This window comes from Salvelinus fontinalis, chromosome 35 (assembly GCF_029448725.1).
Source record: "Salvelinus fontinalis isolate EN_2023a chromosome 35, ASM2944872v1, whole genome shotgun sequence".
In the NCBI taxonomy this organism is placed as follows: domain Eukaryota; kingdom Metazoa; phylum Chordata; class Actinopteri; order Salmoniformes; family Salmonidae; genus Salvelinus; species Salvelinus fontinalis.
The window spans coordinates 39,638,863-39,663,776 of record NC_074699.1 but is presented as its reverse complement, the minus strand read 5'-3'; the positions used below and the strand labels follow the sequence as shown (position 1 = coordinate 39,663,776).

Here is a 24,914-nt window from a genome sequence, read left to right as displayed (position 1 = left end):
CAACTGCTAGGATGTGATAGGCTACTGTAGAACAGGACATTCCTCTCAACCTGCTAGGATGTGATAGGCTACTGTAGAACAGGACATTCCTCTCTCAACTGGCTAGGATGTGATAGGCTACTGTAGAACAGGACATTCCTCTCAACCTGCTAGGATGTGATAGGCTACTGTAGAACAGGACATTCCTCCTCAACCTGCTAGGATGTGATAGGCTACTGTAGAACAGGACATTCCTCTCAACCTGCTAGGATGTGATAGGCTACTGTAGAACAGGACATTCCTCTCTCAACCTGGCTAGGATGTGATAGGCTACTGTAGAACAGGACATTCCTCTCTCAACTGGCTAGGATGTGATAGGCTACTGTAGAACAGGACATTCCTCTCAACTGGCTAGGATGTGATAGGCTACTGTAGAACAGGACATTCCTCTCAACTGCTAGGATGTGATAGGCTACTGTAGAACAGGACATTCCTCTCAACCTGCTAGGATGTGATAGGCTACTGTAGAACAGGACATTCCTCTCTCAACTGGCTAGGATGTGATAGGCTACTGTAGAACAGGACATTCCTCTCAACCTGCTAGGATGTGATAGGCTACTGTAGAACAGGACATTCCTCCTCAACCTGCTAGGATGTGATAGGCTACTGTAGAACAGGACATTCCTCTCAACCTGCTAGGATGTGATAGGCTACTGTAGAACAGGACATTCCTCTCTCAACTGGCTAGGATGTGATAGGCTACTGTAGAACAGGACATTCCTCTCAACTGGCTAGGATGTGATAGGCTACTGTAGAACAGGACATTCCTCTCAACTGGCTAGGATGTGATAGGCTACTGTAGAACAGGACATTCCTCTCAACTGGCTAGGATGTGATAGGCTACTGTAGAACAGGACATTCCCTCTCAACCTGCTAGGATGTGATAGGCTACTGTAGAACAGGACATTCCTCTCAACCTGCTAGGATGTGATAGGCTACTGTAGAACAGGACATTCCTCTCAACCTGCTAGGATGTGATAGGCTACTGTAGAACAGGACATTCCTCTCTCAACCTGCTAGGATGTGATAGGCTACTGTAGAACAGGACATTCCTCTCAACTGACTAGGATGTGATAGGCTACTGTAGAACAGGACATTCCTCTCAACCTGCTAGGATGTGATAGGCTACTGTAGAACAGGACATTCCTCTCAACCTGCTAGGATGTGATAGGCTACTGTAGAACAGGACATTCCTCTCAACCTGCTAGGATGTGATAGGCTACTGTAGAACAGGACATTCCTCTCAACTGGCTAGGATGTGATAGGCTACTGTAGAACAGGACATTCCTCTCAACCTGCTAGGATGTGATAGGCTACTGTAGAACAGGACATTCCCCTCAACCTGCTAGGATGTGATAGGCTACTGTAGAACAGGACATTCCTCTCTCAACCTGGCTAGGATGTGATAGGCTACTGTAGAACAGGACATTCCTCCTCAACCTGCTAGGATGTGATAGGCTACTGTAGAACAGGACATTCCTCTCAACCTGCTAGGATGTGATAGGCTACTGTAGAACAGGACATTCCTCTCTCAACCTGGCTAGGATGTGATAGGCTACTGTAGAACAGGACATTCCTCTCTCAACTGGCTAGGATGTGATAGGCTACTGTAGAACAGGACATTCCTCTCAACTGGCTAGGATGTGATAGGCTACTGTAGAACAGGACATTCCTCTCAACCTGCTAGGATGTGATAGGCTACTGTAGAACAGGACATTCCTCTCAACCTGCTAGGATGTGATAGGCTACTGTAGAACAGGACATTCCTCTCAACTGGCTAGGATGTGATAGGCTACTGTAGAACAGGACATTCCTCTCAACCTGCTAGGATGTGATAGGCTACTGTAGAACAGGACATTCCTCTCAACCTGCTAGGATGTGATAGGCTACTGTAGAACAGGACATTCCTCTCTCAACCTGGCTAGGATGTGATAGGCTACTGTAGAACAGGACATTCCTCCTCAACCTGCTAGGATGTGATAGGCTACTGTAGAACAGGACATTCCTCTCTCAACTGGCTAGGATGTGATAGGCTACTGTAGAACAGGACATTCCTCTCTCAACTGGCTAGGATGTGATAGGCTACTGTAGAACAGGACATTCCTCTCTCAACTGGCTAGGATGTGATAGGCTACTGTAGAACAGGACATTCCTCTCAACTGGCTAGGATGTGATAGGCTACTGTAGAACAGGACATTCCTCTCAACCTGCTAGGATGTGATAGGCTACTGTAGAACAGGACATTCCTCTCAACCTGCTAGGATGTGATAGGCTACTGTAGAACAGGACATTCCTCCTCAACCTGGCTAGGATGTGATAGGCTACTGTAGAACAGGACATTCCTCTCTCAACTGGCTAGGATGTGATAGGCTACTGTAGAACAGGACATTCCTCTCAACCTGCTAGGATGTGATAGGCTACTGTAGAACAGGACATTCCTCTCCAACCTGCTAGGATGTGATAGGCTACTGTAGAACAGGACATTCCTCTCAACTGGCTAGGATGTGATAGGCTACTGTAGAACAGGACATTCCTCTCTCAACTTGCAAGGATGTGATAGGCTACTGTAGAACAGAACATTCCTCTCTCAACTGGCTAGGATGTGATAGGCTACTGTAGAACAGGACATTCCTCTCTCAACTGACTAGGATGTGATAGGCTACTGTAGAACAGGACATTCCCCTCAACCTGCTAGAATGTGATAGGCTACTGTAGAACAGGACATTCCTCTCAACCTGCTAGGATGTGATAGGCTACTGTAGAACAGGACATTCCCCTCAACCTGCTAGAATGTGATAGGCTACTGTAGAACAGGACATTCCTCTCAACCTGCTAGGATGTGATAGGCTACTGTAGAACAGGACATTCCTCTCAACCTGCTAGGATGTGATAGGCTACTGTAGAACAGGACATTCCTCTCAACTGACTAGGATGTGATAGGCTACTGTAGAATAAGACATTCCTCTCTCAACCTGCTAGGATGTGATAGGCTACTGTAGAACAGGACATTCCTCTCAACTGACTAGGATGTGATAGGCTACTGTAGAACAGGACATTCCTCTCAACCTGCTAGGATGTGATAGGCTACTGTAGAACAGGACATTCCTCTCAACCTGCTAGGATGTGATAGGCTACTGTAGAACAGGACATTCCTCTCAACCTGCTAGGATGTGATAGGCTACTGTAGAACAGGACATTCCTCTCAAATGGCTAGGATGTGATAGGCTACTGTAGAACAGGACATTCCTCTCAACCTGCTAGGATGTGATAGGCTACTGTAGAACAGGACATTCCCCTCAACCTGCTAGGATGTGATAGGCTACTGTAGAACAGGACATTCCTCTCTCAACTGGCTAGGATGTGATAGGCTACTGTAGAACAGGACATTCCTCTCTCAACTGACTAGGATGTGATAGGCTACTGTAGAACAGGACATTCCTCTCAACCTGCTAGGATGTGATAGGCTACTGTAGAACAGGACATTCCTCTCTCAACTGGCTAGGATGTGATAGGCTACTGTAGAACAGGACATTCCTCTCTCAACTGGCTAGGATGTGATAGGCTACTGTAGAACAGGACATTCCTCTCAACTGGCTAGGATGTGATAGGCTACTGTAGAACAGGACATTCCTCTCAACTGACTAGGATGTGATAGGCTACTGTAGAACAGGACATTCCTCTCAACCTGCTAGGATGTGATAGGCTACTGTAGAACAGGACATTCCTCTCTCAACTGGCTAGGATGTGATAGGCTACTGTAGAACAGGACATTCCTCTCTCAACTGGCTAGGATGTGATAGGCTACTGTAGAACAGGACATTCCTCTCAACTGACTAGGATGTGATAGACTACTGTAGAACAGGACATTCCTCTCAACCTGCTAGGATGTGATAGGCTACTGTAGAACAGGACATTCCTCTCAACCTGCTAGGATGTGATAGGCTACATACTGTGGTGACAGTACTGAATACACCTGTTGAGAGATAACATTTATAGAAGATAATAAAATGACAATTTCTGTTGTTAAAGACACACAGATAGTCATTGTCCTTTCATGGTTCAATTGTGATTTAGTTCTGAATGATTTAGCTCAAAGTTTTCACAGTCATTAATATTTATACTACACTTCAATCAATTAAATTCATTCGGTGTAACCAGGTTTAAAAAGGATTTGTCTGTCTTTTATAATGTAATCCATATGAAAAGCATATTTTACCATCATATTTCAGAGTTAAATTTAACATAAGTTACATCTAACATTCCTATATACACTCTTAGAAAAAATGGTTCCAAAAGGGTTCTTCAGCTGTCCCCAAAGGAGAACCCTTTTTGGTTCCAGGTAGAACCCTTTTTGGTTCCAGGTAGAACCCTTTTGGTTCCAAGTAGAACTCTTTTAGGTTCCATGTTTAAAGGGTTTTTACATGGAACTCAAAAGGGTTCTCCCTGGAGCCAAAAAGGGTTCTTCAAAGGGTTCTCCTATGGGGACAGCCAAAGAACCCTTTTGGGTTCTAGATAGAACCTTTTTTTCTAAGAGTGTAGAAATCAAATCCGGATATTCAATGAATCTAATTGTAGACATAGTCCCATTGACAGGAGCCGATAGTAAAACTCTCTGAGGCTGACCTGCATGTGTATAGATCACACTGTCTGACATTCACTTTGCTTACAGTGTAAAAAAAATTGCCATTTCCAAAGATCTGTTTGCCCCAGCAAATTACGCTCACACCCCATTGACTTTGAATGGGGGGGGGGGGGGGGGGGGGGGGGGGGGTCTTTGGGTCCGGTCAGCTCGACCAATGGGGCCCCTGAATAGAGGTAAAACTTACTGGACGTTTCGCGGCGCGCCTCTGTGACATGGGGTGCTGTAACCTCTTACCCCTGAGGATTTGTGAGAATGAGTTAGGTCCAGAAACTTGGGGACCTTTCTTGCATTTTGGAGTTGTTTCCAACGGGGACAAACGCAGGACCTTTAAACAGGTAGGCATGTAGCTATATGTGGTTCTGGGGAGAGCTAGAGGACTGGTGAGGAAAGACAGCAGGAACAGACAGAGAAACAGGGACAGAGATAGCTAGATAGATACACTGTAGGTAGGCTGTGGCAGGGGGCATTTTTTGGGGTCTATATTCTTAAACATTTCCACTCCCTTTTCTAAATTAGAAGGATTTTGATGATCAGTTACTAGACCTAGGTGCCTCTGTTGGACGGGATCAGTTGGACATGTCGCTGATACTGACTGTGTTAGACAAGCTGACGTACTTCCTGTCTTTAATTACGTTTTGCGTCAGTGTATCTAACGGCTGGTTGAAATGAGACGAGATCATTCCTTTAATCTTAGTTTGGGCCTGAGAATGATATGGTGTCGGCGTTTCCATTGGACTAATGTTTAATTCGTTCTGTAGAGATGTTTTCCAGTGTGAGTTCATTAGGATGCTTTAATCCACAGGCGTTGGATATCTAGCACCTCTGTGTAAGTCTCTGTTGTCTTCATTTGATAATAGAGCTGAAAGGGTTTTATTTGTGTCATTTCTATCAGTATTATATGAAAATATATTAGCATATTGTTTGTATCAACTCAGAGCGGTACGTGCAGTTTGAGCTCTGCATCATATTAAGACAATGGTGTTAATTACACAGAAGTCATTTTATCCCTGAGATGCGTGTTTATGTATGATCTGAGATCAGTTTAACCTCAGTGGCATTAAAGTTAAAGAATAAGACGTAACACGTTCTATGAAAGTACAGTGTTTATGACACTGACTACGAGTGTCCATAGTAACTCTTAAGCGTTTCTAAAATGCTACGTGATTCTTCCTTCTATGTGCAGGTGTGACCGGAGACAGTGAGCCAGACACCTGATCGACACCATGTCACTACAGCGGATGCTGAAGCTGCACTATGTGCTGGTGCTGGTTCTGTGTGTGTCAACCAGCGAAGACTTCGACTGGACCAAGAATGAACGGGGCTCATTCTACTATGGCACTTTCCCAACTGGTAGGCTACCGTACAGGGAGAAACTGAATCATGTTTAAAAGGTCTATTACTAACAGCTAAACATAGTTATAAATATATATATATGTCTGCAGAAAAATAGATAAACAAACTGATAAAAATATAAATTGAATGGCAGAAATTAAGATGAGAAAGAGAGAGAGAGCGCAAGAGAGAGAGGCCTACATTTTATCACAGAAATCAAGATTTTATAGCTATTATAGAAATGAGAGAGAGAGAGAGAGACACAGATAGAGAGAGAGACAGAGAGAGACAGAGAGAGAGGGAGACAGAGAGAGAGAGAGAGAGAGAGAGAGAGAGGCCTACATTTTATCACAGAAATCAAGATTTTATAGCTATTATAGAAATGAGAGAGAGAGAGAGAGAGAGAGAGAGAGAAAAAAAAATTGTAACGTATTTTCTCCCAAGAATGAAGAGTTCTTGCTAACCTCTATATCTCTCTGAAGGGTTTTCCTGGGGGGCTGGGGGCTCTGCGTACCAGACAGAAGGAGCCTGGGACAAGGATGGCAAGGGGATGAGCATCTGGGACGTGTTCGCCCACAAGAAGGGAAAGATCTTCCTCAACGACACCGCAGACCACTCCTGCGAAGGATACTACAAATTCAAGGTGCATAGACTGAATAGACAGTAGACACATTATCCCCATGTAGTCAGAAGTAGTGCACTGCAAAGTGAATAGGGAGCCATTTGAGATTTGAACCATATGGCTCCGTCTCAATTGACACCCTTGACATGACATCGTCAATATCTTCTAGGACGACATCACCTTGATGAAGGACATGAAGTTTAACCACTATCGTTTCTCCATCTCCTGGCCAAGGATATTTCCCAACGGAATCAAAGGTAAATGTTTCATACCTCATAGTACAGATTCTCCACTGAACATACCTCATAGACCAGATTCTCCACTGAACATACTTCATAGACCAGATTCTCCACTGAACATACCTCATAGACCAGATTCTCCACTGAACATACTTCATAGACCAGATTCTCCACTGAACATACCTCATAGACCAGATTCTCCACTGAACATACTTCATGGACCAGATTCTCCACTGAACATACCTCATAGACCAGATTCTCCACTGAACATATTTCATAGACCAGATTCTCCACTGAACATACCTGGACGAAGCTTAGTAATCTGTGTCCGGGAAACAGGCCCTATATGTTTTCGTGAATGTTATAGCTAATGGTAATGTCAATGTTTCTTCTCCAGCTGATCACATCAATGAGAAGGGAATCAAATACTATGATGACCTGATCAACATGCTCCTGGACAACAACATCACACCAATAGTCACCCTGTACCACTGGGATCTGCCACAGGTGGGTACTGACTGACTGACTGACTGACTGGCTGGGTACTGACTGACTGGCTAGGTACTGACTACCTGGGTACTGACTGACTGACTGGGAACTGACTGGGTACTGACTGACTGGGTACTGACTGACTGGGTAGTGACTGACTGACTGGGAACTGACTAACTGGGTACTGACTGACTGACTGGGTACTGACTACCTGACTGACTGGGTACTGACTGACTGGGTACTGACTGACTGACTGGGTACTGACTGACTGGGTACTGACTGACTGGGTACTGACTGACTGAGTACTGACTGACTAACTGGGTACTGACTGACTGACTGGGTACTGACTGACTGGGTACTGACTACCTGACTGACTGGGTACTGACTGACTAACTGGGTACTGACTGACTGGGTACTGACTACCTGACTGACTGGGTACTGACTGACTAACTGGGTACTGACTGACTGGGTACTGACTGACTGGGTACTGACTAACTGGGTACTGACTGACTGACTGGGTACTGACTAACTGGGTACTGACTGACTGACTGGGTACTGACTACCTGACTGACTGGGTACTGACTGACTGGGTACTGACTGACTGACTGGGTACTGACTGACTGGGTACTGACTGACTGAGTACTGACTGACTAACTGGGTACTGACTGACTGACTGGGTACTGACTAACTGGGTACTGACTGACTGACTGGGTACTGACTGACTGACTGGGCACTGACTAACTGGCTACTGACTGACTGACTGGGTACTGACTGACTAACTGGGTACTGACTGACTGGGTACTGACTGACTGACTGGGTACTGACTGACTGGGTACTGACTACCTGACTGACTGGGTACTGGCTGACTGGGTACTGACTGACTGACTGGGTACTGACTGACTGGGTACTGACTGACTGACTGGGTACTGACTGACTGACTGGGTACTGACTGACTGGGTACTGACTACCTGACTGACTGGGTACTGACTGACTGACTGGGTACTGACTGACTGGGTACTGACTGACTGAGTACTGACTGACTGGGTACTGACTGACTGACTGGGTACTGACTGACTGACTGGGTACTGACTGACTGGGTACTGACTGACTGAGTACTGACTGACTGACTGGGTACTGACTGACTGAGTACTGACTGACTGGGTACTGACTGACTGACTGGGTACTGACTGACTGAGTACTGACTGACTGAGTACTGACTGACTGGGTACTGACTGACTGACTGGGTACTGACTGACTGGGTACTGACTGACTGACTGGGTATTGACGAACTGACTGGGTACTGACTGACTGACTGGGTACTGACTAACTGGGTACTGACTGACTGACTGGGTACTGACTGACTGACTGACTGACTGACTGAGTACTGACTGACTGGGTGACTGACTGACTGGGTACTGACTGACTGGGTACTGACTGATTGACTGGGTACTGACTGATTGACTGGGTACTGACTGACTGGGTACTGACTGACTGAGTAGTGACTGACTGACTGGGTACTGACTGACTGACTGGGTACTGACTAACTGGGTACTGACTGACTGACTGGGTACTGACTGACTGACTGACTGACTGACTGAGTACTGACTGACTGGGTGACTGACTGACTGGGTACTGACTGACTGGGTACTGACTGATTGACTGGGTACTGACTGATTGACTGGGTACTGACTGACTGGGTACTGACTGACTGAGTACTGACTGACTGACTGGGTACAGACTGACTGACTGGGTACTGACTGACTGACTGAGTACTGACTGACCGGGTACTGACTGACTGACTGGGTACTGACTAACTGACTGGGTACTGACTGACTGGGTACTGACTGACTGAGTACTGACTGACTGACTGGGTACTGACTGACTGACTGGGTACTGACTGACTGACTGAGTACTGACTGACTGGGTACTGACTGACTGACTGACTGGGTACTGACTAACTGACTGGGTACTGACTGACTGGGTGACTGACTGACTAACTGGGTACTGACTGACTGACTAGGTACTGACTGACTGGGTACTGACTGACTGACTGGGTACTGACTGACTGGGTACTGACTAACTGGGTACTGACTGACTGACTGGGTACTGACTGACTGACTGGGTACTGACTGACTGACTGGGTACTGACTGACTGACTGGGTACTGACTGACTGGGTACTGACTGACTGGGTACTGACTAACTGGGTACTGACTAACTGGGTACTGACTACCTGGGTACTGACTGACTGACTGGGTACTGACTACCTGGGTACTGACTGACTGACTGGGTACTGACTAACTGGGTACTGACTGACTGACTGGGTACTGACTGACTGGGTACTGACTAACTGGGTACTGACTGACTGGGTACTGACTGACTGGGTACTGACTAACTGGGTACTGACTAACTGGGTACTGACTACCTGGGTACTGACTGACTGACTGGGTACTGACTGACTGGGTACTGACTAACTGGGTACTGACTGACTGGGTACTGACTGACTGACTGAGTACTGACTGACTGACTGAGTACTGACTGACTGGGTACTGACTGACTGACTGGGTACTGACTGACTACCTGGGTACTGACTGACTGGGTACTGACTGACTGAGTACCTGACTGACTGAGTACTGACTACCTGACTGACTGAGTACTGACTGACTGGGTACTGACTACCTGACTGACTGGGTACTGACTGACTGGGTACTGACTAACTGACATAATGACTGACTGGGTACTGACGGACTGGGTACTGACTGACTGGGTACTGACTGATTGGGTACTGACTGATTGGGTACTGACTGACTGACTGGGTACTGACTGATTGGGTACTGACTGATTGGGTACTGACTGACTGACTGGGTACTGACTGACTGGGTACTGACTACCTGGGTACTGACTGACTGACTGGGTACTGACTGACTGACTGGGTACTGACTGACTGACTGGGTACTGACTGACTGGGTACTGACTGACTGGGTACTGACTAACTGGGTACTGACTGACTGACTGGGTACTGACTGACTGACTGGGTACTGACTGACTGACTGGGTACTGACTGACTGACTGGGTACTGACTGACTGGGTACTGACTGACTGGGTACTGACTAACTGGGTACTGACTAACTGGGTGCTGACTGACTGACTGGGTACTGACTGACTGGGTACTGACTAACTGGGTACTGACTGACTGACTGGGTACTGACTGACTGACTGGGTACTGACTGACTGACTGGGTACTGACTGACTGACTGGGTACTGACTGACTGGGTACTGACTGACTGGGTACTGACTAACTGGGTACTGACTAACTGGGTGCTGACTGACTGACTGGGTACTGACTGACTGGCTGGGTACTGACTGACTGGGTACTGACTGACTGACTGGGTACTGACTGACTGGGTACTGACTAACTGGGTACTGACTGACTGGGTACTGACTGACTGACTGAGTACTGACTGACTGACTGAGTACTGACTGACTGGGTACTGACTGACTACCTGGGTACTGACTGACTGGGTACTGACTGACTACCTGGGTACTGACTGACTGGGTACTGACTGACTGACATAATGACTGACTGGGTACTGACTGACTGAGTACCTGACTGACTGAGTACTGACTACCTGACTGACTGAGTACTGACTGACTGGGTACTGACTACCTGACTGACTGGGTACTGACTGACTGGGTACTGACTGACTGGGTACTGACTACCTGACTGACTGGGTACTGACTGACTGACTGGGTACTGACTGACTGGGTACTGACTGACTGGGTACTGACTGACTGGGTACTGACTGACTGACTGGGTACTGACTGACTGACTGGGTACTGACTGACTGGGTACTGACTGACTGAGTACTGACTGACTGACTGGGTACTGACTGACTGAGTACTGACTGACTGGGTACTGACTGACTGACTGGGTACTGACTGACTGAGTACTGACTGACTGAGTACTGACTGACTGGGTACTGACTGACTGACTGGGTACTGACTGACTGGGTACTGACTGACTGACTGGGTATTGACGAACTGACTGGGTACTGACTGACTGACTGGGTACTGACTAACTGGGTACTGACTGACTGACTGGGTACTGACTGACTGAGTACTGACTGACTGGGTGACTGACTGACTGGGTACTGACTGACTGGGTACTGACTGATTGACTGGGTACTGACTGATTGACTGGGTACTGACTGACTGGGTACTGACTGACTGGGTACTGACTGACTGAGTACTGACTGACTGACTGGGTACTGACTGACTGACTTGGTACTGACTAACTGGGTACTGACTGACTGACTGGGTACTGACTGACTGACTGACTGACTGACTGAGTACTGACTGACTGGGTGACTGACTGACTGGGTACTGACTGACTGGGTACTGACTGATTGACTGGGTACTGACTGATTGACTGGGTACTGACTGACTGGGTACTGACTGACTGAGTACTGACTGACTGACTGGGTACAGACTGACTGACTGGGTACTGACTGACTGACTGAGTACTGACTGACCGGGTACTGACTGACTGACTGGGTACTGACTAACTGACTGGGTACTGACTGACTGGGTACTGACTGACTGAGTACTGACTGACTGACTGGGTACTGACTGACTGACTGGGTACTGACTGACTGACTGAGTACTGACTGACTGGGTACTGACTGACTGACTGACTGGGTAGTGACTAACTGACTGGGTACTGACTGACTGGGTGACTGACTGACTAACTGGGTACTGACTGACTGACTAGGTACTGACTGACTGGGTACTGACTGACTGACTGGGTACTGACTGACTGGGTACTGACTAACTGGGTACTGACTGACTGACTGGGTACTGACTGACTGACTGGGTACTGACTGACTGACTGGGTACTGACTGACTGGGTACTGACTGACTGGGTACTGACTAACTGGGTACTGACTAACTGGGTACTGACTACCTGGGTACTGACTGACTGACTGGGTACTGACTACCTGGGTACTGACTGACTGACTGGGTACTGACTAACTGGGTACTGACTGACTGACTGGGTACTGACTGACTGGGTACTGACTAACTGGGTACTGACTGACTGGGTACTGACTGACTGGGTACTGACTAACTGGGTACTGACTAACTGGGTACTGACTACCTGGGTACTGACTGACTGACTGGGTACTGACTGACTGGGTACTGACTAACTGGGTACTGACTGACTGGGTACTGACTGACTGACTGAGTACTGACTGACTGACTGAGTACTGACTGACTGGGTACTGACTGACTGACTGGGTACTGACTGACTACCTGGGTACTGACTGACTGGGTACTGACTGACTGAGTACCTGACTGACTGAGTACTGACTACCTGACTGACTGAGTACTGACTGACTGGGTACTGACTACCTGACTGACTGGGTACTGACTGACTGGGTACTGACTAACTGACATAATGACTGACTGGGTACTGACTGACTGGGTACTGACTGACTGGGTACTGACTGATTGGGTACTGACTGATTGGGTACTGACTGACTGACTGGGTACTGACTGATTGGGTACTGACTGATTGGGTACTGACTGACTGACTGGGTACTGACTGACTGGGTACTGACTACCTGGGTACTGACTGACTGACTGGGTACTGACTGACTGACTGGGTACTGACTGACTGACTGGGTACTGACTGACTGGGTACTGACTAACTGGGTACTGACTGACTGACTGGGTACTGACTGACTGACTGGGTACTGACTGACTGACTGGGTACTGACTGACTGACTGGGTACTGACTGACTGGGTACTGACTGACTGGGTACTGACTAACTGGGTACTGACTAACTGGGTGCTGACTGACTGACTGGGTACTGACTGACTGGGTACTGACTAACTGGGTACTGACTGACTGACTGGGTACTGACTGACTGACTGGGTACTGACTGACTGACTGGGTACTGACTGACTGACTGGGTACTGACTGACTGGGTACTGACTGACTGGGTACTGACTAACTGGGTACTGACTAACTGGGTGCTGACTGACTGACTGGGTACTGACTGACTGGCTGGGTACTGACTGACTGGGTACTGACTGACTGACTGGGTACTGACTGACTGGGTACTGACTAACTGGGTACTGACTGACTGGGTACTGACTGACTGACTGAGTACTGACTGACTGACTGAGTACTGACTGACTGGGTACTGACTGACTACCTGGGTACTGACTGACTGGGTACTGACTGACTACCTGGGTACTGACTGACTGACATAATGACTGACTGACATAATGACTGACTGGGTACTGACTGACTGAGTACCTGACTGACTGAGTACTGACTACCTGACTGACTGAGTACTGACTGACTGGGTACTGACTACCTGACTGACTGGGTACTGACTGACTGGGTACTGACTAACTGACATAATGACTGACTGGGTACTGACTGACTGGGTACTGACTGACTGGGTACTGACTGATTGGGTACTGACTGATTGGGTACTGACTGACTGACTGGGTACTGACTGATTGGGTACTGACTGATTGGGTACTGACTGACTGACTGGGTACTGACTGATTGGGTACTGACTGACTGGGTACTGACTGACTGACTGACTGGGTACTGACTGACTGACTGACTGACTGAGTACTGACTGATTGGGTACTGACTGACTGGGTGCTGACTGACTGACTGACTGACTGAGTACTGACTGATTGGGTACTGACTGACTGGGCACTGACTGACTGACTGACTGGGTACTGACTACCTGACTGACTGGGTACTGACTACCTGACTGACTGGGTACTGATTGACTGGGTACTGACTGATTGACTGGGTACTGACTGACTGAGTACTGACTGACTGAATGCCAACCAGTAGTGAATCGCTATTAGCTTGCCGAGCTAGCACATACAAAGCTACCGCTACACTGTTCAATGCAAAACATGACACCTTTTGTTTATCCATATATTTACAGAATCTAGGTTGAAATAATGTTGTCTGTAATCTAACTCCATATCCGTCCCAAATGAATGTAGATCTGAACTGTACTGCATTTGTATCAGTGTCTTTATAGAAGACTGTGGAAGGATGTTTCCTGTTATGGTGATCCCAGATGACTAGTCTACTACAACACAATCCCAATCCATCACATGACCTATAGTAACCCCTCTTCCCTGATACCACCCAGGTCTTGTTTGACCTATAGTAACCCCTCTTCCCTGTTACCACCCAGGTCTTGTGTGACCTGTAGTAACCTCTCTTCCCTGTTACCACCCAGGTCTCAAGTGACCTATAGTAACCCCTCTTCCCTGATACCACCCAGGTCTTGTTTGACCTATAGTAACCTCTCTTCCCTGTTACCACCCAGGTCTTACAGGAGAAGTACGGTGGATGGCAGAACGTCAGCATGGTGAACTATTTCAACGACTTTGCCAACTTATGCTTTGAGCGGTTTGGTGACAGAGTCAAATACTGGATCACCTTCAACAACCCATGGGTAAGACAATACATGATCCATAATACATGATCCATAACACATTGTATATAATACATTATCCATAATACATGATCCATAATACATGATCCATAATACATTGTATATAATACATTATCCATAATACATGATCCATAACACATTGTATATAATACATTATCCATAACACATTGTATATAATACATGATCCACAATACATGATCCATAATACATGATCCATAACACATTGTATATAATACATTATCCACAATACATGATCCATAATACATTATCCATAATACATTATCCATAACACATTGTATATAACACATTGTATATAATACATTATCCATAATACATTATCCATAACACATTGTATATAATACATTATCCATAACACATTGTATATAATACATTATCCAAAATACATTATCCATAATACATTGTATATAATACATTATCCATAATGCATTACCATATTACATTATCCATAATACATTATCATAACACATTATCCAAAATACGTTATCCATACACATTATCCATAACGCATTATCCATAATACATAATCAGAACTCGTTATGCATAATACATTACCATAACACATTATTCATAGCACATTATCCGATGGACACACAGGCTGTGTTCCAAATGACACCCTATTCCCCATATAGTGCACTAATGTTTATCTGGTCCCATAGAACTCTGGTCAAAAGTAGTGCACTATAAAGGGAATAGGGAGCCAGGGCTCATAGGACTCTGATTAAAAGTAGCACACTATATAGGGGATAGGGTGCCATTTGGGAGACACACAGTATACGAACCATAATCCTCCAGAAAGTCCTCCACAGCACTAGACTACAGTCTCATAGGGGTGGACTATGAGACTGTAGTCTAATGATGGGGAGGTCTATGAGACTGTAGTCTAGTGCTGTGGAGGACTATGAGACTGTAGTCTAGTGCTGTGGAGGACTATGAGACTGTAGTCTAGTGCTGGGGAGGACTATGAGACTGTAGTCTAGTGCTGGGGAGGACTATGAGACTGTAGTCTAGTGATGTGGAGGACTATGAGACTGTAGTCTAGTGCTGTGGAGGACTATGAGACTGTAGTCTAGTGCTGTGGAGGACTATGAGACTGTAGTCTAGTGCTGGGGAGGACTATGAGACTGTAGTCTAATGATGGGGAGGACTATGAGACTGTAGTCTAGTGCTGGGGAGGACTATGAGACTGTAGTCTAGTGCTTGGGAGGACTATGAGACTGTAGTCTAGTGCTGGGGAGGACTATGAGACTGTAGTCTAGTGATGTGGAGGACTATGAGACTGTAGTCTAGTGCTGGGGAGGACTATGAGACTGTAGTCTAGTGATGGGGAGGACTATGAGACTGTAGTCTAGTACTGTGGAGGACTATGAGACTGTGTTTGTAGTCTAGTGATGTGGAGGACTATGAGACTGTAGTCTAGTGATGGAGAGTGCTATTAAACTGTGTTTGTAGTCTAGTGCTGTGGAGGACTATGAGACTGTAGTCTAGTGCTGTGGAGGACTGTGAGACTGTAGTCTAGTGATGTGGAGGACTATGAAACTGTGTTTGTAGTCTAGTGCTGTGGAGGACTATGAGACTGTAGTCTAGTGATGGGGAGGACTATGAGACTGTGTTTGTAGTCTAATGATGTGGAGGACTATTAAACTGTGTTTGTAGTCTAGTGCTGTGGAGGGCTATGAGACTGTAGTCTAGTGCTGGTGAGGACTATTAAATTGTGTTTGTAGTCTAATGATGTGGAGGACTATTAAACTGTGTTTGTAGTCTAGTGCTGTGGAAGGCTATGAGACTGGAGAACATGCACCTGGACTGAAGATGAGGGGCACTGGGGCCTACAAAGCTGCCCACCACATTATCAAGGTAATCACTAATTGTTTATAATATAATTATATTTAATATTGTCAGTAATCTAATTCCAATATATATTGGCCTAGTGTACTGTCTGTCCCCTGATGCAGAATAATGTATCATTTGAACAGGCACATGCTAAGGTTTGGCACACCTATGACACTCAATGGAGAAGCAAACAGAAAGGCTTGGTTGGGATCTCGTTGTTGGCAGACTGGGGGGAGCCAGTGGACATCACCAACCAGAGAGACATCGAGGCAGCAGAGAGATATGTCCAGTTCTACATGGGCTGGTTCGCTACACCCATCTTCAACGGGGACTACCCTCAGGTCATGAAAGACTACATCGGTAAGTATTGTCACAGCTAGATGTTCCATTTCCACGAACAACCCACCGGGTTTAAATTAAGCTTGCCCGTTAGCCTGAGGCTAGTACTGTTCAGACCAGGCTAGTAGAAAAAATACCCAACTAGCCCGTTAGCCTGAGGCTAGTACTGTTCAGACCAGGCTAGTAGAAAAAATACCCAACTAGCCCGTTAGCCTGAGGCTAGTACTGTTCAGACTAGGCTAGTAGAAAAAATACCCAACTAGCCTGCTAGCCTGAGGCTAGTACTGTTCAGACCAGGCTAGTAGAAAAAATACCCAACTAGCCTGCTAGCCTGAGGCTAGTACTGTTCAGACCAGGCTAGTAGAAAAAATACCCAACTAGCCTGCTAGCACTGTTCAGACCAGGCTAGTAGAAAAAATACCCAACTAGCCCGTTAGCCTGAGGCTAGTACTGTTCAGACCAGGCTAGTAGAAAAAATACCCAACTAGCCCGTTAGCCTGAGGCTAGTACTGTTCAGACCAGGCTAGTAGAAAAAATACCCAACTAGCCCGCTAGCCTGAGGCTAGTACTGTTCAGACCAGGCTAGTAGAAAAAATACCCAACTAGCCCGTTAGCCTGAGGCTAGTACTGTTCAGACCAGGCTAGTAGAAAAAATACCCAACTAGCCCGTTAGCCTGAGGCTAGTACTGTTCAGACCAGGCTAGTAGAAAAAATACCCAACTAGCCCGTTAGCCTGAGGCTAGTACTGTTCAGACCAGGCTAGTAGAAAAAGTACCCAACTAGCCCGTTAGCCTGAGGCTAGTACTGTTCAGACCAGGCTAGTAGAAAAAATACACAACTAGCCCGTTAGCCTGAGGCTAGTACTGTTCAGACCAGGCTAGTAGAAAAAATACCCAACTAGCCCGCTAGCCTGAGGCTAGTACTGTTGAGACCAGGCTAGTAGATAAAATACCCAACTAGCCCGCTAGCCTGAGGCTAGTACTGTTCAGACCAGGCTAGCAGAAAAAATACCCAACTAGCCCGCCGGCTGTCTTGTGAAATATTGAATGGCACAGATTATAGACGCGGGATAGAAAAATAAATGGTGGTTTACACTCCAAAAGGGTTCTTCAGCTGTCCCCATAGGAGAAACCTTTTTGGTTCCAAGTAGAACTCTTTTGTGTTCCATGTAGAACCCTCTGTGGAAAGGGTTCTCCTATATACCCTCCCAATGTTAGGGTTAGAGGTCAAAGGTCATAGTGTAATCTGGTCTCTCTCTGTCTCCAGGTAGGAAGAGTGCCCAGCAGGGTCTAGGAACCTCCCGCCTCCCCCTCCCAATGTTAGGGTTAGAGGTCAAAGGTCATAGTGTAATCTGGTCTCTCTCTGGTCTCCAGGTAGGAAGAGTACCCAGCAGGGTCTGGGAACCTCCCGCCTCCCCCTCCCAATGTTAGGGTTAGAGGTCAAAGGTCATAGTGTAATCTGGTCTCTCTCTGGTCTCCAGGTAGGAAGAGTGCCCAGCAGGGTCTAGGAACCTCCCGCCTCCCCGTCTTCTCCTCCCAGGAGAAGAGTTACATCAAGGGCACCTGTGACTTCCTGGGTATTGGTCACTTCACCACGCGCTATATCACCCAGAAGAACTACCCGTCTGGCCGCGGGAACAGCTACTTCACCGACCGTGACCTGGTGGAGCTGGTAGACCCTCGCTGGCCCGACCCCGGCTCTGAGTGGCTCTACTCTGTCCCCTGGGGATTCAGACGCCTGCTTAACTTCGTCAAGGTATAATACACTACTGTTAGTGTGGGCAGGTCCTACCAGCCAGACTTGGGTTAAATACATGATGTGTTTGGTCACAGTACAGTATGTTAACAACTTTCCACTACTTCCAGGTGGGATTGGAGGTGTGCTTGATTCAGTGTGGAGTTTGTACCTTATTTTACTTTATGCATTTGACCCCGATCTGCGGAAACTTTCACACCTTCTTCCTTGTTTGACAAACTCCCTCCCCACATCGTCTCCCTGTCTCCCTACCCCGTCTCCCTGTCTCAACACCCCGTCTCCCCGTCTCCTCACCACACTGTCTCCCTGTCTCCCTACCCCGTCTCCCTGTCTCAACACCCCGTCTCCTCACCACACTGTCTCCCTGTCTCCTCCCGACCCTGTCTCCTCCCCACCCCGTCTCCCCACCACCCTGTCTCCTCCCGATCCTGTCTCCCTGTCTCCTCCTGACCCTGTCTCCCCCTGACCCTGTCTCCCTGTCTCCACCCGACCCTGTCTCCCTGTCTCCACCCGACCCTGTCTCCTCCTGACCCTGTCTCCTCCCGACCCTGTCTCCCTGTCTCCTCCGGACCCTGTCTCCCTGTCTCCTCCGGACCCTGTCTCCTCCCGACCCTGTCTCCCTGTATCCTCCGGACCCTGTCTCCTCCCGATCCTGTCTCCCTGTCTCCTCCGGACCCTGTCTCCTCCCGACCCTGTCTCCCTGTCTCCTCCGGACCCTGTCTCCTCCCGACCCCGTCTCCTCCCGACCCTGTCTCTCCACTAGACTCAGTATGGGAACCCCATGATCTACGTGACAGAGAATGGGGTGTCAGAGAAGGTGCAGAGGTGCACAGACCTGTGTGATGATTGGAGGATGCAGTACTTCAAGGATTACATCAATGAGATGCTCAAGGGTGAGGAACCGATCTATCAGAGGAAATAACATCCTCTTCATATGACCTTGAAGAAAGGTTTAGTACACTGTAGAGGAAATGATAACCTGTTTATATTACCTTGAAGAAAGGTTTAGTACACCGTAGAGAAAATAATAACCTCATAATATTACCTTGAAGAAAGGTTTAGTAGAGAAAATAATCTATTATTATAGAGGTTTAGTAAAACATTATTTTTTCTTTATAACAAGTCATTGTTTTAGTGAACTGGCATCATTTTAGGACAAAACAGGTGTTTTGAGTGTGTTTGAGGTTTCACTGTCTACTCTATTGACACTGGCCAAGTGAACTCCTATAGCACCCTCTGCTGGTCTTTTCTCCACATGACAGCCCTTAAGGACGGAGTGAACGTGAAGGGTTACACAGCCTGGTCGCTGCTGGACAAGTTTGAGTGGGACGAAGGCTTCTCTGAGAGGTTTGGCCTGTTCTACGTGGACTTCCTCAACAAGAATAAACCACGTTACCCAAAAGCCTCTGTTCAGTACTACAAACGCATCATCAGCTCCAATGGGTTCCCCAACCAGAGAGAGGTACAGTCACAGAAACCTTGTACACACCTGATATAGGCCTATTCTATTTGGTTCACAACCATCTAAGTTTTCCAATGTGCTGTTTGGTGACAGACTTTTTTTAATGGGTTGTATTAATACATATTGATTGATTGGTTGGTTGATTGATTGGTTGGTTGGTTAATTAATAGATGTATTTTGATGGTCTCTACAGGTGGAGAGCTGGAGAAGGAAAGCCACAGAGACGTGCTCCTCCAGTAACCAGCTGCTAGCTGCAGGTCAGTACAGAATACTACACTAGATCCCAACACCACCACACCCCAACGCCCCCAGACCCCAACGCCCCCAGACCCCAACACAGACAGACCCCAACACCACCACACCCCAACACAGACAGACCCCAACACCACCACACCCCAACACAGACAGACCCCAACACCACCACACCCCAACACAGACAGACCCCAACACCACCACACCCCAACACCACCACACCCCAACACCACCACACCCCAACACAGACAGACCCCAACACCACCACACCCCAACACAGACAGACCCCAACACCACCACACCTCAACACTGACAGACCACAACACCACCAGACCGCATCACTGACAGACCCCAACAACACCAGACCCCAACACCACCAGACCGCAACACCCCCAGGCCCCAACACCACCACACCCCAATACAGACAGACCCCAACACCACCACACCCCAACACAGACAGACCCCAACACCACCACACCCCAACACAGACAGACCCCAACACCCCCAGACCCCAACACCCCCAGACCCCAACACCCCCAGACCCCAACACCACCACACCCCAATGCCTCCAGACCCCAACACCACCAGACCCCAACACAGAGAGACCCCAACACCACCAGACCCCAACACCCCCAGACCCCAACACTGACAGACCCCAACACAGACAGACCCCAACACAGACAGACCCCAACACAGACAGAACCCAACACAGACAGACCCCAACACCCCCAGACCCCAACACTGACAGACCCCAACACCACCACACCCCAACACAGACAGACCCCAACACCACCAGACCCCAACACCACCACACCCCAACACCACCACACCCCAACACAGACAGACCCCAACACAGACAGACCCCAACACCACCACACCCCAACACCACCAGACCCCAACACAGACAGACCCCAACGCCCCCAGACCCCAACACAGACAGACCCCAACACATCACCAGACCCCAACACCGACAGACCCCAACACCGACAGACCCCAACACAGAGACCCCAACACCACCAGACCCCAACACCACCAGACGCCAACACCACCAGACCCCAACACCACCAGACCCCAACACCACCAGACCCCAACACCCCCAGACCCCAACACCCCCAGACCCCAACGCCCCCAGACCCCAACACCCCCAGACCCCAACGCCCCCAGACCCCAATGCCCCCAGACCCCAACACCACCAGACCCCAACACCACCAGACCCCAACACCACCATACCCCAACACCACCAGACCCCAAAGCCCCCAGACCCCAACACCCCAGACCCCAACACAGACAGACCCCAACACCACCAGACCCCAACACAGACAGACCCCAACACTAACAGACCCCATCACAGACAGACCCCAACACAGACAGATCCCAACACCACCAGACCCCAACGCTGACAGACCCCAACGCCACCAGACCCCAACACCACCAGACACCAACACCCCCAGACCCCAACACCCCCAGACCCCAACACCACCAGACACCAACACCCCCAGATCCCAACGCCACCAGACTCCAACTCCACCAGACTCCAACACAGACCCCAACACAGAGAGACCCCAACACCACCAGACCCCAACACCACCAGACCCCAACGCCACCAGACCCCAACACCACTAGATCCCAACACCACCAGATCCCAACGCCACCAGACCCCAACACAGACAGACCCCAACACAGAGAGACCCCAACACCACCAGACCCCAACACCACCAGACCCCAACGTCCCCAGACCCCAACACAGACAGACCCCAACACCACCAGATCCCAACGCCACCAGACCCCAACACAGACAGACCCCAACACCACCAGACCCCAATGCCACCAGACCCCAATGCCACCAGACCCCAACACAGACAGACCCCAAAGCCCCAACACCAGCAGACCCCAACACCAGCAGACCCCAACACCACCAGACCCCAACACAGACAGACCCCAACACCACCAGACCCCAACACAGACAGATCCCAACACCACCAGACCCCTGGCTCAAAGACATCATGGCAAAGACTTTCCAATACTTGAGCTGCGATTTACTTGATTTAGTAAGCCCCAGTACAATGGACTCAATAGAATAGTCCCAAAAATGCAAACTACAACCTAAATCAAGCACATACTTTAAAACTTGAACTATTTGAAAATATTTTACATAATGTATGTCACTCAGCTCCAACAACTTCAGCATGCAGGGACATCGGGTTGAATCTGGCTGCCGGGGCAAACAAAGGAACATTCTGACTCTAATTGGCACTTTTCAACAAATAGTTGAACTACAAATAGTTGAACAAGAAAACTACACGGGAAGACATTCTCTAACAGGACTTTTCTTTGTTTGCTCCTCCAGCTAGAAGAAAGTCCCGGCAGGACAATAAGGAACAGGCAGGGATGCCAAAGGTTTGGCCAGTGCATGATGAAGTTTAGGTAGGCCTACGTAGGACTCCATCACTTCTTCTTTTAAAGTGACTGACTGGTGTGTAGCCGACCTGGGTAGGAAATACATTCACCAAATACTTTTCAAATCATTTAAAGTATTGAATTTGAGTTGTGGTTCATTTAGCACTTATCGGACTATTCGCTATTTGCTGCTGAGTACATTTCTGCTAGTAGTGCAAAGTGGTGTAGTCACCTGTGTGTTATTATACAAAATGGAGCCTCTGTTTGCTCTTTAGGGTGTAGGCCGGGTTACTGTTAGGGTTTTATAAAAACATTTAATTTATTTATTGTTTTTAATGATTATTCCAGATCCGTTGACGAGCCACATGGAGATGGTAACAGAGATCGTGGTTCCTACAGTGTGTACTCTCTGTATTCTCCTGGCTGCTGTCTTCCTCATGTTCCTGCTGCGTGGACGCTTCTAGAATACTGCTGTCTTCCTCATGTTCCTGCTGCGTGGACGCTTCTAGAACCCAGCTGTCTTCCTCATGTTCCTGCTGCGTGGACGCTTCTAGAACACTGCTGTCTTTCTCACGTTCCTGCTGTGTGGAGGCTTCTAGAACCCAGCTGTCTTCCTCATGTTCCTGCTGCGTGGACACTTCTAGAACACTGCTGTCTTCCTCATGTTCCTGCTGCGTGGACAATGATAGCTGTATTTTTTATTACACACAGTTCATCTCTTTTATATACACATTGCAACAGTACAAACTTGGACACCGGACACATTTTAAAATGGAACGATAGCTATTCCATGTTAATAAAGTGTTAGCATGCATTATTATCTGTATCTTGAAAATCTAATTAAATTGCATTAAAGATTGTACAACCTGTTTGGGAACTGTTTGACACCTTACAGGTGTTGTAGAGAGAATTTATTAGAAGAGGGGTCTTCAGCACCTTATATAATAGGCTATACAGTATCTACACTATAGTTTTGTTTGAATCCTTAAGACTAGGCTTTAGCTCAGCAGGATAACATAGTCTTGCAGCAAAATAATATAAATGATCATATTGTAATCTGATTTCCAGATTTCAATAAGCAAGTACTTGTGTATGTGTAAACCTGTAAACAGACAGTATTGATCTGAATGCATTTGCCCACATAACATTTATGAGGGGACAAAGTTTCAAAACCCTGTTTTATCGGAAAACATTCATAGTGAAAGTTAGAAAAGAACAAGGCATGGAAAGCAAGAGCAGGTGACACAATTCTGACGGGTAAAATTGGTAGGCTTCTCTCAGGTAAGTAAACTTAACAAAAAAAGAAACGTCCCTTTTTCAGGACTCTGTCTTTCAAAGATAATTCGTAAAAATCCAAATAACTTCACAGATCTTCATTTTAAAGGGTTTAAACACTTTCCCATGTTTGTTCAATGAACCATAACCAATGAATGAACATGCACCTGTAGAACAGTCATTAAGACACTAACAGCTTACAGACGGTAGGCAATTAAGGTCGTAGTTATGAAAACTTAGGACACTAAAGAGGCCTTTCACTGACTCTGAAAAACACCAAAAGAAAGACGCCCAGGGTCCCTGCTCATGTGCGTGAACGTGCCTTAAGCATGCTGCAAGGACGCATGACGACTGCAGATGTGGCCAGGGCAATAAATTGCAATGTCCGCACTGTGAGACGCCTAAGACAGCACTCTTCACTGACGAGTTGCGGTTTTGTCTCACCAGGGGTGATCGTCGGATTTGCGTTTATCGTCGAAGGAATGAGCGTTACACCGAGGCCTGTACTCTGGAGCGGGATCGATTTGGAGGTGGAGGGTCCGTCATGGTCTGGGGCGGTGTGTCACAGCATCATCGGACTGAGCTTGATGTCATTGCAGAAAATCTCAATGCTGTGTGTTACAGAGAAGACATCCTCCTCCCTCATGTAGTACCCTTCCTGCAGGCTCATCCTGACATGACCCTCCAGCATGACAATGCCACCAGCCATACTGCTCATTC

General features: G+C 47.6%; 1 protein-coding gene across 2 annotated transcripts; it reads left to right on the top strand.

The window, feature by feature from the left end:
- The first annotated feature begins 5,842 nt into the window (after nucleotides 1-5,842).
- On the top strand, nucleotides 5,843-23,788 carry LOC129834844 (lactase-like protein). 2 transcript variants are annotated; one of them, XM_055900166.1, is made up of 13 exons: nucleotides 5,843-6,031; nucleotides 6,496-6,656; nucleotides 6,805-6,892; nucleotides 7,272-7,381; nucleotides 14,735-14,863; nucleotides 16,643-16,738; nucleotides 16,858-17,074; nucleotides 18,534-18,808; nucleotides 19,572-19,701; nucleotides 20,071-20,270; nucleotides 20,464-20,527; nucleotides 22,870-22,946; nucleotides 23,268-23,356. In XM_055900166.1, the coding sequence occupies exons 1-12, from the start codon at nucleotides 5,905-5,907 to the stop codon at nucleotides 22,944-22,946; spliced, it is 1,674 nt and encodes a 557-aa protein (XP_055756141.1). In that variant the 5' UTR covers nucleotides 5,843-5,904; the 3' UTR covers nucleotides 23,268-23,356. The 2 variants fall into 2 exon arrangements, with proteins under 2 accessions (XP_055756141.1, XP_055756140.1); XM_055900165.1 differs by lacking the exon at nucleotides 22,870-22,946 and having other exon boundaries at nucleotides 23,268-23,788.
- Nucleotides 23,789-24,914: the final 1,126 nt, after the last annotated feature.